This window comes from Erythrolamprus reginae, chromosome 1 (genome assembly GCF_031021105.1).
Source record: "Erythrolamprus reginae isolate rEryReg1 chromosome 1, rEryReg1.hap1, whole genome shotgun sequence".
In the NCBI taxonomy this organism is placed as follows: domain Eukaryota; kingdom Metazoa; phylum Chordata; class Lepidosauria; order Squamata; family Dipsadidae; genus Erythrolamprus; species Erythrolamprus reginae.
Window position 1 is genome coordinate 160,893,835 of NC_091950.1, and position 15,439 is coordinate 160,909,273.

General features: G+C 46.4%; 1 protein-coding gene across 2 annotated transcripts in view; it reads left to right on the forward strand.

Moving 5' to 3' along the window:
- The first annotated feature begins 6,202 nt into the window (after positions 1 to 6,202).
- The window catches only part of LOC139155352 (TGF-beta receptor type-2-like), a 55,308-nt gene continuing 46,071 nt past the window's right edge, over positions 6,203 to 15,439 (forward strand). Inside the window, exon 1 of one of the 2 annotated variants that reach the window (XM_070730486.1) lies at positions 6,203 to 6,544. In XM_070730486.1, the coding sequence (XP_070586587.1) occupies positions 6,439 to 6,544 (106 nt within the window). In that variant the 5' untranslated portion in view covers positions 6,203 to 6,438. The remainder of the gene's footprint in view (positions 6,545 to 15,439) is intronic. The other variant, XR_011557064.1, reaches the window with a different exon arrangement.

Consider the following 15,439-nt stretch of genomic DNA (forward strand, 5'->3'; position numbering starts at 1 on the left):
TCCCAAAACAAACTGGTAGTTTGTACAATTTCCTTTAAGCAGTCATTCAGTACTTAGCCAGCAGCTGTGGAGAAACTTCACACCCCTTCTTCTTCCAACGAAGGGATACACACACACACACACATTGCTCTTCTTTGGTTTCAAAGGCGTGAAAAAGCAACAAAGTCCAGCACACAAGATTCCTGACGATACTGCAACAGATATTCTTCCACAATGGCCAAACCCACATGCTGCTATTTATAGCAGCAGCCCTAATTACTGGAGCCCCACCCAAACACAGGTGGCCTCCCTTATTTCCTGTAATATGTTCTTACTTGGTCTCTTCTACACATAATTCTGCACTTGCGTGGGTCCAAAATGTCATCATCTGAAGCTATAGAAGATAAGGAAGATTGACTGCCTTGGCTGTGTGCCAAGCCCTCCTCTGCCGAGTCACTCCCACCTTCTTCTTCGTCCGGGGAAACTAAACTCTGAACTGATTCTGTTGGCAATAACACAGGCCTGTGACATGTTGAATTTTCCCTTGCATCCACCTCCCCATTCCCTGGGGCAGGAGCTGGGCCAGAGCCAACCACAACATAAAAGCTTGACTCCTGGGTTACTATCTTATATAGGGCAAATCTAATTAACAAGAAAAAAATAGTTAAACCATAGAGCAGTGTCAGTATTTGACTTTAACCACTACATTGAGAAAGTCTGACTTGAATAAGTTTTGGTTTTAATGGAATAAAATTGGGGGGATGAAATAAGTGAGAAAACCCTTTTATGGGATGATGTCCGGTTAAAAATCAGGACTGGAATAAACAATGGACATACATAATGGTGATGTGTAAGTAGTGAAGTCCGAAAGGGTTTGGATAAATCCCTTACTCTAAGGCTGGAATGTGTATGGATCAGAATGGAAGAGATAACCAAATAAAAACCAGATTTGGATAAGATAAAAGTAAGTCAAATAATATGCTACACATTTGAATACAAATATTCTAATTTTATCTAAGAGCCGAGGTGGTGCAGTGGTTGGAGTGCAGTATTGCAGGCTACTTCAACTGACTGCTAGCTGCAGTTTGGCAGTTCAAATCTCACCGGCTCAAGGTTGACTCATTCTTCCATATGAGGTGGGTAAAATGAGGTGGGTAAAATGAGGACCCAGATTGTTGGGGGCAATATGCTGACTCTGTAAACTGCTTAGAGAGGGCTGTAAAGCACTATTGCTATCTAGAGTGAGCGGGCAATGATAAGCCAAGTAAGAGGTTTTTGGATGAATGGGAAATAATTGAACTGGGTGACAATTGGGAAAAAAACATCATCAGGAACTCCAAAGGAAAACGTTTGGAAGTAAAATGTTGTACTGATGTCATAAAATGTTGGAGTGAAACTACACTAAAAATCAGACAGATGCAGCAGAGAATTTTCCTCTAGAGGCAGAGTGGTTTTCAGGGTATTCTAAGAAAGTACTGAAAAACAGAATCTAATCTGAATCGGTCATTGGTACCAGAGATTTAGTCTTCCAAACTTTCAGACTCGTGTTGGAGAGAGTGACACCTTCCAGTAGAGAGAAGTTCCATGAGAAAGGGCTCCAGCAAGAATTTGAAAGCTTGGAAAACTAAATCTCTGATCTTGGTGACCGATCCAGATTAGATCCTATAACATTATCCCTGGACATGTATATTTGCCTCCATTCAACTGAAAAACAATTTAGGTTTTTCAATACCTGCTTAACTGGCTCATCAACTGTGCAATGGCCACCCTACAATGTGAGTTTACACCACCACACAAAGGTTTTGCTGTTTCTCCACCAGGGACTGAAAGCATCTTCAAAGCACTATCCTTAATTTTGTTATAAGCTAAAGTGGCATAAAGTGACCATTCACATGGTGGACTGATTAGAAGATGCCATAAGTCACAAATAAGAAAATTAAGCAAATCTGTTATTATGCTCAGGTTCCAAAAGTAAGGAATTTCCTTCCCTGCTTAATTTCTATGGAATTAAAGCAATGTCAGTTTGATACCCAAGTTCAAGAAGAAGAAAAAAACAAAAACAGACACTGATTCAGGAGACGCAATTACTTGTAGTACAATAACCTGTAAGCCACTCAGAGTCACCCTATAGGGGAGATGGGGGCACAAAAATGTAATAAATAGATAGATAGATAGATAGATAGATAGATAGATAGATAGATAGACAGACAGACAGACAGACAGACAGACAGACAGACAGACAGACAGACAGACAGACAGACAGACAAACAAATATAGTGATACCTCGTCTTATGAACTTAATTGGTTCCGGGACGAGGTTTGTAAGGTGAAAAGTTTGTAAGACAAAACAATGTTTCCCATAGGAATCAATGGAAAAGCTATTAATGCGTGCAAGCCCAAAACTCACTCCTTTTGCCAGCCGAAGCGCCTGTTTTTGCGCTGCTGGGATTCCCCTTTGGCTCCACTCCATGGGAAACCCCACCTCTGGACTTCCGTGTTTTTGTGATGCTGCAGGGGAATCCCAGCAGCACAAAACGAGTGCTTCGGTGGCAACGGTAGTCCGGAGGTGGTGTTTCCTAGCGAGGGGAGCCTCAGTGAAATTGCAGTATCGCAAAAATGGGCACTTTGCTGGCAACAGAAGTCCGGAGGCGGGGCATCCCAGTGGTGGCGGCTTGGGTTTGTAAGGTGAAAATAGTTTGGAAGAAGAGGCAAAGAAATCTTAAACCCTGGGTTTGTATCTCGAAAAGTTTGTATGACGAGGGGTTTGTAACACGAGGTATCACTGTACTTCCAGAATAATGCTGCAACTTTGACTTCTGCCTTAAATTGGACATAGATCAATTCAATCTTCCCAATCCTCGTCATTAGTTCTGCAGAATGAAATGCAGTGAAAAATTGTGAAATCCCATTCCTGGAGCTTGAGGGTTTCCCCTCATCCCCCCCCCCCCCATATCTTGTGCAAGAGCATGTTCTCACATCCAAAGTATGAATGACTCAACAGGGATAAGCCAGTGTAATTTGTCTTCTGCCTCCCAAACGTTTATTATGATTTATCACTGGAACTGTGCAATGAACTCCATTGTGTAGACGAAAGCTGAAGTCATCAAAGCTTTTGCTTTCTCGGCCATTGTCTTCACTGTCTCAGCTTTCCCCTAGAAGAAGTTAGAAACTCCCTACAGGATATGTTTATCTCCCACTGGATATGTTCACACATTTCCAGGGTTGCCAGTCACAATTTGCTTGCCTGGTGCTTCCTCTCCACGAACAGCAGAGCTACAAACCAAACACCCAACTGTGGCTTTATTTTCAAGCCGCAAAATGTCGCACAGTGATTGCTTCTGATCAGAAGACCCATTGCTGGATGTTTGTTTTCCTCCTAGGCTTCTTCCTGTGTGTTTTGAATGGAAACTATAAGCCCAAATAAAATACAAAGACCTAGGTTGTAACTGGATTGAGTCATCCTGTAGATTCATGGCTAGGCTATGTGTCATGGAAAAGCATAGAAACAAAAAGGCAGACCAAACTAATTATTCTTTGATATCCATCTTCCTAAAACTAGGCTGATTTTTTTACACATATGTCTAGTCATTATTTTGTTTCACGTTGAAAAAAACTATAAAGCCTTCATGTATGTTTTTATAACATGTGTCCCTTTCTTCATCCATGGAATGCCACACAACACAAAGAAGACAAATAAAGGTGGATGTGACTTCTCTTAGGCATTGACCTAAGCCTGATCTACTTTGCTTCAGTCATGGTTCTATACCCTAGACATGCATCATCTTTATCTGCTTCCAACAAGTACACCAATGAGGCCTTTAATAATGTCAACAAAAAGTCTTTTCAACCCTCTGAAAGTCAGAAAAAGTTATCTTCCATCAGCTTCATTCCTCTTTTCTCTGGAGATCCTGAAGATAGAGCAAGGCTTGGCTAAAATAAGGGCTCTGGGGGGAAAAAGGAGATAATTTCTATAAAGTGGATGGTTCTATCAGCTTCTAGCTGGATTAGAAAACCCTACGCACAGAATTAAGCTTGGAAGACACTCCTAATTGCCACAAAGGGTTCATCCACATAAGGTCACTGGTGACAAACTCATGGAATAGTGAGGGGCATACTGTTTTGCCCTGTGCCTTGAACTCCTAGGTCAGATGTCCACTTTTCCTTTATGGAATCTGTTAGCAATCTTGGCAGGGTAGTAGCCATGGAGTAAAGGCCTAAGCCAGGTGACCCCATTGTGCTGGCTTGCAAAAGAGAGAAAAAGAGGTCACCATCATCCTTATTTTGAATCAAGGAAAGAAGCAACCTAGAACTAAGGAGATTATTTCATGATAGTGAGAACAATCAGTGGAACAGCTTCCTTGCAAAGGTTGTAGGTACTCCAATACTGGAGGATTTTAAGAAGCAATTGGATAGTCATTTGTATGAACCGGTATAGGGCAGTGATAGCAAACCTTTTTTGGTTGGTGTGCCAAAAGGATGTGTGTGTGTGTGCGTGTGCTAGTATGTTTGCACGTACCTACATCTATTTCCTCTTCTCCAGGCATGGGCCCTAGGCGGAACGGGCAGAACGGCCGTTCCTCCGGGAGAATGAAAAGCATAGGCCCGCTCCAGTGGTGGTTGTGGTCAGGCGTGCACATATTGTGCCCGCGCAAATGGAGTGATTCTGGTAAAAAAATTACTCATTTTTTGCTTCCGCGCATGCCCAGGAGCAAAGAAACGAACAATTTTTGCTCCCGGAAAGAGATTTCAGCTGCTGCACATGCGCAGCAGACAAATTTCGATGCCGTGCCTAGAGCGACAGCTGGGGCCAGCAGCAAAAGTGGCCTGTCACAGCTCTGGCCGTTTGGCCTGTTCTTTGATCTCCCAGGGCGCAGAAGATATGCCTTCAGCATGAGAGAGCATAGAACAGACCGTGCGGCCAGAATTGAGGCTACCCAGCCTGCTCCCTGTGCCATGGCCCCTGCAGGAGGTGATCAGGTAAGCAGGGGCAAGGGGTGCGGCAGGCAAGCTGTGGGGGGAGCAAGGGCGAGGGACATGGCGGAGACTGGTGGTGCAGTGGTGGCTGGCGGCACCGCAGGCATGTATTACCTTGTTTTTCCGGTCACTCGCAACCGGCAACTCTTCTCTCCAATTTCTGGGGGGGGGGGGGGGTGTTGCTTCTGCGCATTTGCAGAAGCAAAACAACCCAGAAATCACACACGGCATGTCTTTGCACGAGATTCGGCTTCTGCGCATGCACAGAAGTCGAATTACATGCCGGGCATGGGGTCACGCTCCCGGCACATTCCGGTAGGGCTGAAATTGGTGGCCAGCCCCTGCTCCCCTCCATATATGCACACCTGCGCCTCACTGCCCCTGCTCATGCACACAATCCCCCTCGTTCTCATTGAAGCCTGGAATAGTGAATAAAACAGCCAAATAGGCAAATCAGAAGTTCAAAAAAAGGACTTCCAGTTTGCCCATTGTGCTGCTTTTGCACTTTGGAGCCTTCAGGGAAGTTGCAAAATAACAGCAAACTGGAAGTTGGTTTTCTAAACTTCCGCTTTGCCTGTTGGGCTGGTTTTTTTTAAACTTCAGGCCTTCAGGAAGATTTCTTGAAGCCTCCGGAGGTTGAAATGGCCTTCCCCAAGGCCGAAAATCAGCTGGCTAGCACACACGCAGGGATGCTGGACCTGACCCGCTGGAGCTCCAACTTTTTACTTATTCTGAAAGTTAAAAGTTGGAGCTAGAAAATAGTAGCTCTAAGGGTCCTTCCCTCCATAGAAGGGCAGACAGGCTGTTTGTTGAACTGTGTAGCACCATTGCATTTGTACAATGTTGTGTTATACAAATGTTTCATCAGTTTAGGGAGAAAGTATTTTCTCTTGCTGATAGATTTCCTATTTCTTTTTCTTTTGTTCTAAAAACTGCAAGGAAGAGCAGAACCGAAGTGGAATGATGGCTTCAAAGCAGAGACACCGATAAACGCACAGAGGTTTTCCTAATTTCTAGCTCTGTTCCACATTACTTTGTAATGGAAAGAGGTCTGATGGGAAAAGAGTTGCCTTATATGCCTTGATTTATGATTTCATCTCTTTTCTTCCAAAGGAAAGGATTTGTACATTTAATCTTACAGGCCGGTTAAAATTAATGGCAGACATGAGGTGCTCTGTACACAGCTCTGGATGGCAAGATTTTTTTTTAAAAAAAAAAACTTTATTTCCTGTTCCTGAAACGTCTCGGCGTTGTCATCTTTATATCAAGCTTTGGTCTGGCTGCCAGCTTTTCCTTCCCCCTTCTTCCTCCTCCTTCTCCTCTGTTTGTGTGCGTTCAGAGCGAGCCAGCACTCGTCGGCTCAGAAACTTCAGTTCCTGGGCGGACCCCACACACTCACACAGCTGGATTTGAAACAGCTGGATCTGCCTCCCTTTCACTTTTAGTGAGGAGCCCCCAAGCCCTGGACAGGCTGGCTGGCGGAGGATGAACCAAGTAGCACTGCAAAACTGGGATTTGGTTGCTGGCAAGATCCAGAAAATGGGTTACTGGAGGAGGCTTCCTCAACTTCTACTCTTGCTGCTTCAGCTCCGTAAGTAAAGAACTAACTTTCGCTGTTTGTTTTCCTTCCCTTTGAGCTCTGTTCTCCTCCGTGGGTGATTAGCGGAAGGAGACGGCAGAGAGGTTGGAGAATTTAGAATAAGCCTGACTAAAAATCCGATCCATGCTTCTTTTTCAGCAAGTGGTTGGTAATTCACTTCAGCTCTTCAAGTTCTTGAAGGCAGGACAGTCACTGCCATAGCCAGGTCTGGGTCTTAGCAGCCTTATGCAAGAGAACTTAGCAAGCAGCTTTTTAGAAACAGCTCAAAATTGTTGACATATTTAACCAGACTGAATCCAGCTGAGACGATTGGGGGAATGGTGGCGAGTTCAGCATATTTGAATGCTGAGATAGCTCCAGCAGCTCTCTTCGCCACCTTCTTTATGCCATGCACTTTCACAGATTTAGGCAGAGAACTAATTAGGCTTAAGTAAACCAACAGAGTTGAGAAGTGAAAGGAACATTTGTGTAACAGCATCTTAACTGTTTGAAACTCAGCGCAGCCAGCAAATAAGCAAATAATTCCTCTTCAGACACACTGTTCTGTTTATATGTCTATGGTCTGTTACAATTCTCATACCAGACTTTGGTGGTGGTGGGGGGAACAACAACCAGTCCCATGATACTACAAAGGCTACTTCCTTAATTTATAACTTGAAGGCATTCACCCAGAGATGCCATATGCAAGTCAAAAAAAGTATACAGACTTCTCAGATGTGTGTAGCCTAAGGCAGTGTTTCCCAACCTTGGCAACTTGAAGATATTTGGACTTCAACTCCCAGAATTCCCCAGCCAGCAAATGCTGGCTGGGGAATTCTGGGAGTTGAAGTCCAGATACCTCCAAGTTGCCAAGGTTGGGAAACACTGGCCTAAGGTATGTAACACCTGCAAATACGTACAGTCTTCCAAGAGGGGCGGCATACAAATCTAATAAATTATTATTGTTGTTATTATTATTATTATTATTATTATTATTATTATTACATGGAATTTGTGTATTTTATTGACACACTCCATTTCCACTAAAAGCAGGTTGTTCACAGTTCTGACAAATCAGGTGATAATTTCCAGGAAAGGACTTCCTCACTGTTAGATGTGTTCGGTGTTCTGTGGGTAAAGCTTTGCTATTCCATGCGCAGTTTCTAACATAGCAAACTAAAACTGAGGAGAACATTTCTAACAGTGAGAATAATGAACCAGTGGAATGGCTTCCTTTCAGTAATTGTGGTTGCTCCTTTGCTGGAGGGTTTTTAAGAATAGACTGGAAAGCCACTTGTCTGAAAGAGTGTAGGACAGTGATGGCAAACCTACGGCATGCGTTCCCCACAGGGCACGCTGAGCCATATCGGAGGTCATGTGAGGCATTGCCCTATGTCAGCACCAATGTGCATGCACACACTGGCCAGCTGATTTTTGGCCTTGGGGAAGGCCATTTTGCCCTTCAGAGGGTTCAGGGAAGCTTCCTGAAGCCTCCGGAGTGCGAAAAACAGCACAACAGGCAAACCGGAAGTCCAGTTTTCCAAACTTCCTGTTTACCCATTGGGCCATTTTTTTCACCATCCCAGGCTTCAGTGAGGCCTATGCACATGTGTGGGGGCAGGGGTTGCTGTATACATGTGCTGGGGCAGCACAGGGAGTGCACATGCATGGGGGGGAGGGAATGGGTGTGTGCACGTGCTAGTGTGCACACAGACACTTTTGGCACACAAGCCAAAAAAGATTAACTATCACTGGTGTTGCCGCGCCTTAGCCAATCAGTGTCTGTCTCAGAAACGGTTACACAAGACATAACAACTGGTATAGGATCTTCTGTTGGAGCAGGGGGTTGGACTTGAAGGCCTCCGAGGTCCTTTCCAACTCTTGTTATTCTGTTATCTACAGTTAGTTCTTGTTTGCTGATCTTTTAGAATCTACCTACATTGGCATAAGTTACAATATTGTTTGGGCAGCATTTCTGCCATCCAAAATCCTACACAAACTGGAGAGAACATAAGAATATAAGAAGAGCCATGCTGAATCAGGCCAAAGCCCATCGAGTCCAGCCTTCTGTGTCACACAGTGGCCCACCAATTGTACATCGGGATCTTGAGCAGAAAGAGAAGGCAAGACTCTCCCTTTCCCCTGACCCCCAACAAATGGTACTCAAGGGAATCCTGCCTGCGTCAACCAACATAGAGGCGGCACATGGACATCCATTTCAATAACCACCAATACTCTTGGCATCCCTGAATCTGTCTTATTCTGCCTTGAAGCTATCAAGGCTGACACCTGCCACGACCTCTTCTGGAAGTGAATTCCGTAAACCAATGACCCTCTTGGTGAAGAAATATTTCCTTTTATTTGTCCTCACTTTCTTACCTATGAGAGAGAGCTTCCATGTGGCACAATTTCTCATTTTTCTCCTTGAACAGGACAACCAGATTGGTGATGAACCATTGCACATGGAACCTATACACATAAACCTATACAGAGCTGTCCATATAGGCCGTAATACAGTGGTTCTCAACCTAGGGGTCGGGATCCCTTTGGCGGTTGAATGACTGTTTCACAGGGGTCGCCTAAGACCCCTGAAAAGACAAATCTCCCATGGTGTTAGGAACTAAAGCTTCTATTCTGATGTCTTAGAACATATTTTTACAATCCGACCAATCAGGTGTTTACAGTGAGGAGTATCCTTCTGGCCTTCCTGCCAATCAGCTTAAAGCTCTGTTTGGAGAATTGGTACTAGACTTATGGTTGGGGGTCACCACAACATAAGGAACTGTATTAAGGGGTCGCGGCATTAGAAAGGTTGAGAACCATTGCCTTAACCTACCTAACCTAGCAGTACTCATTACAACTTGCAGCAGATCTGCAAGGCTTCAGGAAGAGGCACCAACTGAGATATTTTGTGAAATATTTTTAATTTGAAAAAAAGCAGAGAAAGAACCTCTTGCGTGTGATTAAGCTACGACTCTTGCCTAAATTGATTAACCACTTTTACAATGGCATTTTTCTGTTTTATCCTCCTCCAGACAGATACATACACATACACATATCTTTTAACGTGCTAGAGATGGAAACTAGAAGTTGGGCATACAGGGTTTTCTTATTTATTTCCACTAAAACAGCTTTCTAGAAATCAGATTATGGATGTATGGAGCTGCAGCTCCTATCATATCCATATGTCTGAAGGAGCTAAAGGAATTAAGACCACATGAGGACATCAGTTGGGGAGGTTGCTATATGAGAATGGCTTGGTTAAACCGTAAATCTAGAAAATAGGATGCAGAGCCGAAAGGAAGAACTATATTTTATGTGATTTTGTGCAACTTTCCCTAAGAAGTGCTGCATCACCACCAGTGTTCCCTCTAATTTTTTTTCGGGGTGAGCGGAAAAGTATAGTGTCTGAGCGGCAGTCCCTTTGGCACTGGGCGGCATATAAGTATAAATAAATAAATAAATAAAGTAAGTAAGTAAGTAAGTGTGGGCGTGCGCTATCACACATGAGCAAGTTCTTGCATCCATAATTCTATCCTTTCTATGTCTTCCTCCCTCTTTCCTCCCTCCCACTTTCCTTTCTATCTCTCCCTCCCTCTTTTCTTTCTATCTTTCCCTCCCTCTTTCCTTTCTATCTCTCCCTCCCTCTTTCCTTTCTATCTCTCCCTCCCTCTTTCCTCCCTCCCCTTTTCCTTTCTATCTCCCCCTCCCTCTTTCCTCCCTCCCTTTTTCCTTTTTATCACTCCCTCCCTCTTTCCTTTCTATCTTTCTTTCCCCCTGCCTTTCTCCAAGCCCTTCCTTTTCCCTCTCCCTAACTACCCCCTTCTCCCTCCTTTCTATCTCTCCCTCCCCCTTTCTCTCTCCCTTCCTTCATCTTTCATTCCCTCTCTCTCCATCCCTCTTCCTTTCTCTCTTCCTTCCTCCCTCTCTTTTTTGTTCTTTCTCTCTCCCTCCTTCCCTCCCTCTATGTCTTTCCCTCCCCCATTCTTCCCCCCTCTCTTTCTCTCTCTCTTGCTTTCTTTCCCTGTCTTTCTCTCTTGCTTACTTTCTTGCTTTCTTTCTCATTCTCTCTCCCCTCCTTTCTCTCTCTCTCTCTTTCTCATTCACCACGCCGGCAACAGAGAGAAAGAGAGAGAGAGAGAGAGAGAGATGGAGAGAGAGTGGAGGGCGCCGTTGTCTTCGCCTCTGCCCGGCGGCTCTGCAGCGAAGAGGAAACAGTCGCGCACCGCCTCCCGGGAGCCCGGCCGACTTTTGGAGCTGTTTTGTTTTCGGCTGGACGAAGGCGGCGCGCGGAGGCGAAGACACGGTGCCCGGCCACGCTCCGCCTCCCGGGAGCCCAGCTGAAAACAAAACGGCTCCAAAAATCGGCTGGGCTCCCGGGAGGCGGAGCGTGGCCGGGCACCGTGTCTTCGCCTCCGTGCAGCTCTGCAGCGAAGAGGAAACAGTCGCGCACCGCCTCCCGGGAGCCCAGCCGACTTTTGGAGCCGTTTTGTTTTCAGCCGGGCGGACTGCAGCGCAAAACAAGAAGAAAAGATCAGCTGTGAGGCGCGCCTCCCCCCCCCCCACGCCTTTCCGCGGGATCTTTTCTTCTTATTTTGCGGTGCGCTCCGTCCGGCTGGAGCTTCCCTTGTGGCGGCCGCGTGTGAGCTTTGGGGCCCGGAGGGAGGAAGGGTGGACGGCGGCAGCGGGAGGACGGTGGCGGCGGCACTGGGCAATAGCGGCGGCCAGAACAGAGGCACCGACGCGGCGTCTGGACGTGTTAGACAGCGTACATGCTGGCGTTGCGTTGGGCATGGGGCTGGAGCCTCCGTCCCGGCCCAGCCAGGAGGCAAGTGCCAGCCAGGCAACGCCAGCATGTACGGCGTGTAGCAACACGTCCAAACGCCGCATCGGTGCCTCTGTCCTGGAGTTCGCAGCCGACCACCGTGCCGCCGTCTCATGGCTATTGCCCGCCCTGGTGCCGGTGCCGCCACCCTCCCGCTGCCACCCTCCTCTGGGCCCCAAAGCTCACACGCGGCCGCCGCAAGGGAAGCTCGAGCCGGGCGGAGTGCAGCGCAAAACAAGAAGAAAAGGTCAGCTGTGAGGCGCGCCTCCCCCCGCCTTTCCGCGGGACCTTTTCTTCTTATTTTGCGGTGCGCTCCGCCAGGCTGGAGCTTCCCTTGCGGCGGGCGCGTATGAGCTTTGGGGCCCGGAGGGAGGAAAGGTGGCCGGCGGCAGCAGCGGCACTGTGACTAGCTGTGGGGCAGCGGCAAGGTGGTCAGCTGTGAGGCGGCTACTCCCGGTGCCGCTGCTGCTGGCCAGCCACCCTTCCTCCCTCCGGGCCCCAAAGCTCATACGCGGCCCCCGCAAGGGAAACTCCAGCCAGGCGGAGCGCTGCAGCTGCCGGAAAAGTCGGAAGGCGCAAGTAAGAGGGCCCCGCGGAAAGGTAACACGCCCAGTCGTCGGCACCCCCCAGGCTTAGAGGCCTACAACACCCACACACACACACCGAGGCACCTGGTCGGCGGCAACCTCCCCCCTCCACACACACACCGAGGCTTAGAGGCCTAGCGGTGGGCTGCGCCACCTGCCCTCTTACTTTGCTGCATCACTCTCGGCAGTCAGCGGCAACCCCACACACGCACACCGACGAGGCACCCGGTCGGCAGCAAGCAACCCACACACACACACACACACACACACCGAGGCTTAGAGGCCTAGCGGTGGGCTGCGCCACCAGCCCTGCCTCACCCGTCTCGGCAGTCCGGCGGCAACCCCCACCCCACCAAGGCTTAGAGGCCCGATTTTCTTACCTTACCCGACATCAGCTAAACAACCGTTTGGCTGCTGGAGGGTGGGGAGGAGAAAATCCAGGATTTAAGGGGCGGGGAAGAAAGCGGGCCTGCTGTGATTGGCCACTTTGCACTTTGTTTCCCGCCTTTGCTTAAGGAACTGTTGCTGCCCTATGTTGTAGAGCAGCAACCGTTCTGATTTCAAATTCCAGCACGGAGATCGGTCCTGCGCGGTAAATTTGAAATTCCCGGGCCGACGAGTAGAAACCTCTGCGCTATAGCGCACTGCGCAGCTTACAGGGAACTATGATCACCACCCCTATTGAGGTTTTTTTAGGAATTAAATGAAGGTCCAATATAATTCAGGGGTATCGGCAGCTAGGAACAGATAAACTGAGTTCAGAAAATATCTGAAATGTTTTTATTTTGGTAAACTTTGGATGAGAGGCTATGTCTCTAGTAGATGGATAATCAATTCAATCTCCGCAGCAAACCAAATACAGTATATAGAAAAGGCAATCATACAAGATCAGCTAAGTGTCTGGAACTTTAATTTCTGTCTTTAATTTGCAAATGGGCACCTTTCCAGGATCAACTGGAAAATGCTGAGGAATCTTCTCACCAAATGTACAGGAAGATAGTTTTTTAGTTGCTCTCCATGTAGCATATGCTTTTCTTCTTTTCTCACCATTATCATCATCTGCCCTTCCCTACACTCTAGTATTATCATCATTACATCATTGTCTTCAGTCCATTTCACAAAAGAAAATTATCTAGTCCTCCTCAAAGCAAGGAGACATAGATGACTTATGCATGCCCCTTATTGACCTCTTAGGAATCAGGTGAGGTCAACAGTGGATAGCCTAAGGGTAAAGTTTTGGGGATCTGGTGATGAAAGTACAGAGTCAAGTAGTGAGTTTCAGTCGGTTGCTAAAGTCATATTTTCTACAGCCAAGTTTGGGGCGGTCCACTTTGAGTTTGTTTCTGTTGTATGCTCGTGTATTGTTGTGGGGGAAGGTGATAGTTAACAGGAAGGATGTTGTAGCAGATGATTTTATGGGCTATGTTAGGTCATGTTTAAGGTGATGTAGTTCTAAGCTTTCTAAGCCCAAGATTTGAAGTCTAGTTGCGTAAGGTATTTTGTTGCGAGTAGAGGAGTGGAGGGATCTTCTCGTAAAGTATATCTGGACGCTTTCTAATGTATTTATGTCCAAAATGTGGTGTGGGTTCTAGACAGATGAGCTGTAGTCAAGGATTGGTCTGGCAAAAAGTTTGGTATACTCTGGTTAATAGTGTGATATTACTGGGGAAGAAGCTATGATTAGGTTAACAACTCTTGAAGTCTTTTTGGCGATGTTGTTGCAGTGGGCTTTGGCACTGAGGTCATTTGATATGATTATTCCAAGGTCTTTTACAGAGTGAGGGTTTTTTAAAATTTATTTATTTATTTATTAGATTTGTATGCCGCCCCTCTCCGAAGACTGGTTGTCTGCAAGGTCTTGTTTATTCAGCTTGCATTTGATGTTCTGATTCTTTTTGCCAATGTGTAGAACAGAGTATTTGTTGGTTGAGATTTGGAGTTGCTGGATGTTTGATCATTCCGACACAAAGTCAAGATCTTTTTGGAAGGTAGCTGTGTTATTGGTGGTGTTGAAGAGTTTTACATCATCGGCGAAGTAAACGCATTTGCTTATAATGTGATCACAAAGGTCATTTATTATTCCCATAATATATGGGAATATGAAGTAAGAAGAGTGTTGGTCCTAGTACACTGTCTTGGAGTATGCCGCTGTTAACAGGAGCGGGATTAGATAGGGTGTTCCACATTTTGACAAATTGTTGCCTGTTTGATAGGAATGCAGTTATCCAGTCATGTAGGGATTCTGAGATGCCGTAGAATTTCAGTTTTAGAAGTAGTTTATCATGAAACACTGATGAAGGGTGACTCAATGGATCATGATAAATGACCAGGAGCAGCAGTGGCAGGAGGATCTGCCCACTTGCCCAGATGTCGTCAAAAATGCTCTGTGCATAGAAGCATTGCACACACACAAAGCATGCACACATACACCCATGCACCCCATTTCCAAACTGGTAGCAAAGGTAAGTGATACCCACCGCTGCCTGAATAGTGTGCTGGACATATACAACCCCCTGGATTGAATCTCTTTGTAGATAAGTAGAGGCACAAAGCCAGCTGAGTGATTTTGGGCTAGTCACTTTCTCTCGGGCTTAGGAAAGAAGCAATGCCAAATAATTTCTGAAAAAATCTTGCCTAGGAAACTGCAGGGACTTGTCCAGGCAGTTTCCAAGAATTAGACCCAAACAGAAGAAAAACAAAACAAATAAATCGAGAGCCACTTTGTTGCACTAGCTAAGAATTAGGATAGAAACTGAGGGATTGTGAACCCTAGTCCCACTTTGGGCATGAAGCCAACCGCTCTCAATCTATCAACCCAAGGAAGCTGGCAAGAGCTAAACACTTGTGTGGATTCTGTTCAAAAATAGCCAAAGGACACCGTGTTGATTATTCCCATAATACAGTGGTACCTCATCTTACGAACGCCTCTTCTAACGAACTTTTCAAGATCCGAACCCGGTGTTTAAGATTTTTTTGCCTCTTCTTCTGAACTATTTTCACCTTACGAACCCAAGCCGCCGCTGCTGGGATGAAGGGGTTTCTTTTTCTTCCCTTTTTTGAAGAAAGAAAAGGGAGGGGCGGCTTGGAGGGAGAAAGAGTTTGCATTTTAAAAAAGTAGGAGAACAGCGTGCTTGCACAGGCACTGAAAGGGTGTCTTTTGAAGAAAGAAAAGGGAGGGGCGGCTTGGAGGGGGAAAGACTTTGGAGAGAACAGCAAAGGGTGTCTTTTGAAGAAAGAAAAGGGAGGGGCGGCTTGGAGGGGGAAAGATTTTGGAGAGAACAGCCTGCTTGCAGAGGCACTGAAAGGGTGTCTTTTGAAGAAAGAAAAGGGAGGAGCATCCCCCTTGCCTTTCTTCCTTCCCACTCACCCTTTAGCCTAGCCTTGCTTCTTCCACCCGCCCCCTTTAGCTCCTCCTCCCTGCCCTCTGTTCGCCTCCCTTCTAAAGTTTGGGATTTCCCTGAAGGATTTGCACGCATTATTTGCTTTTACATTGAT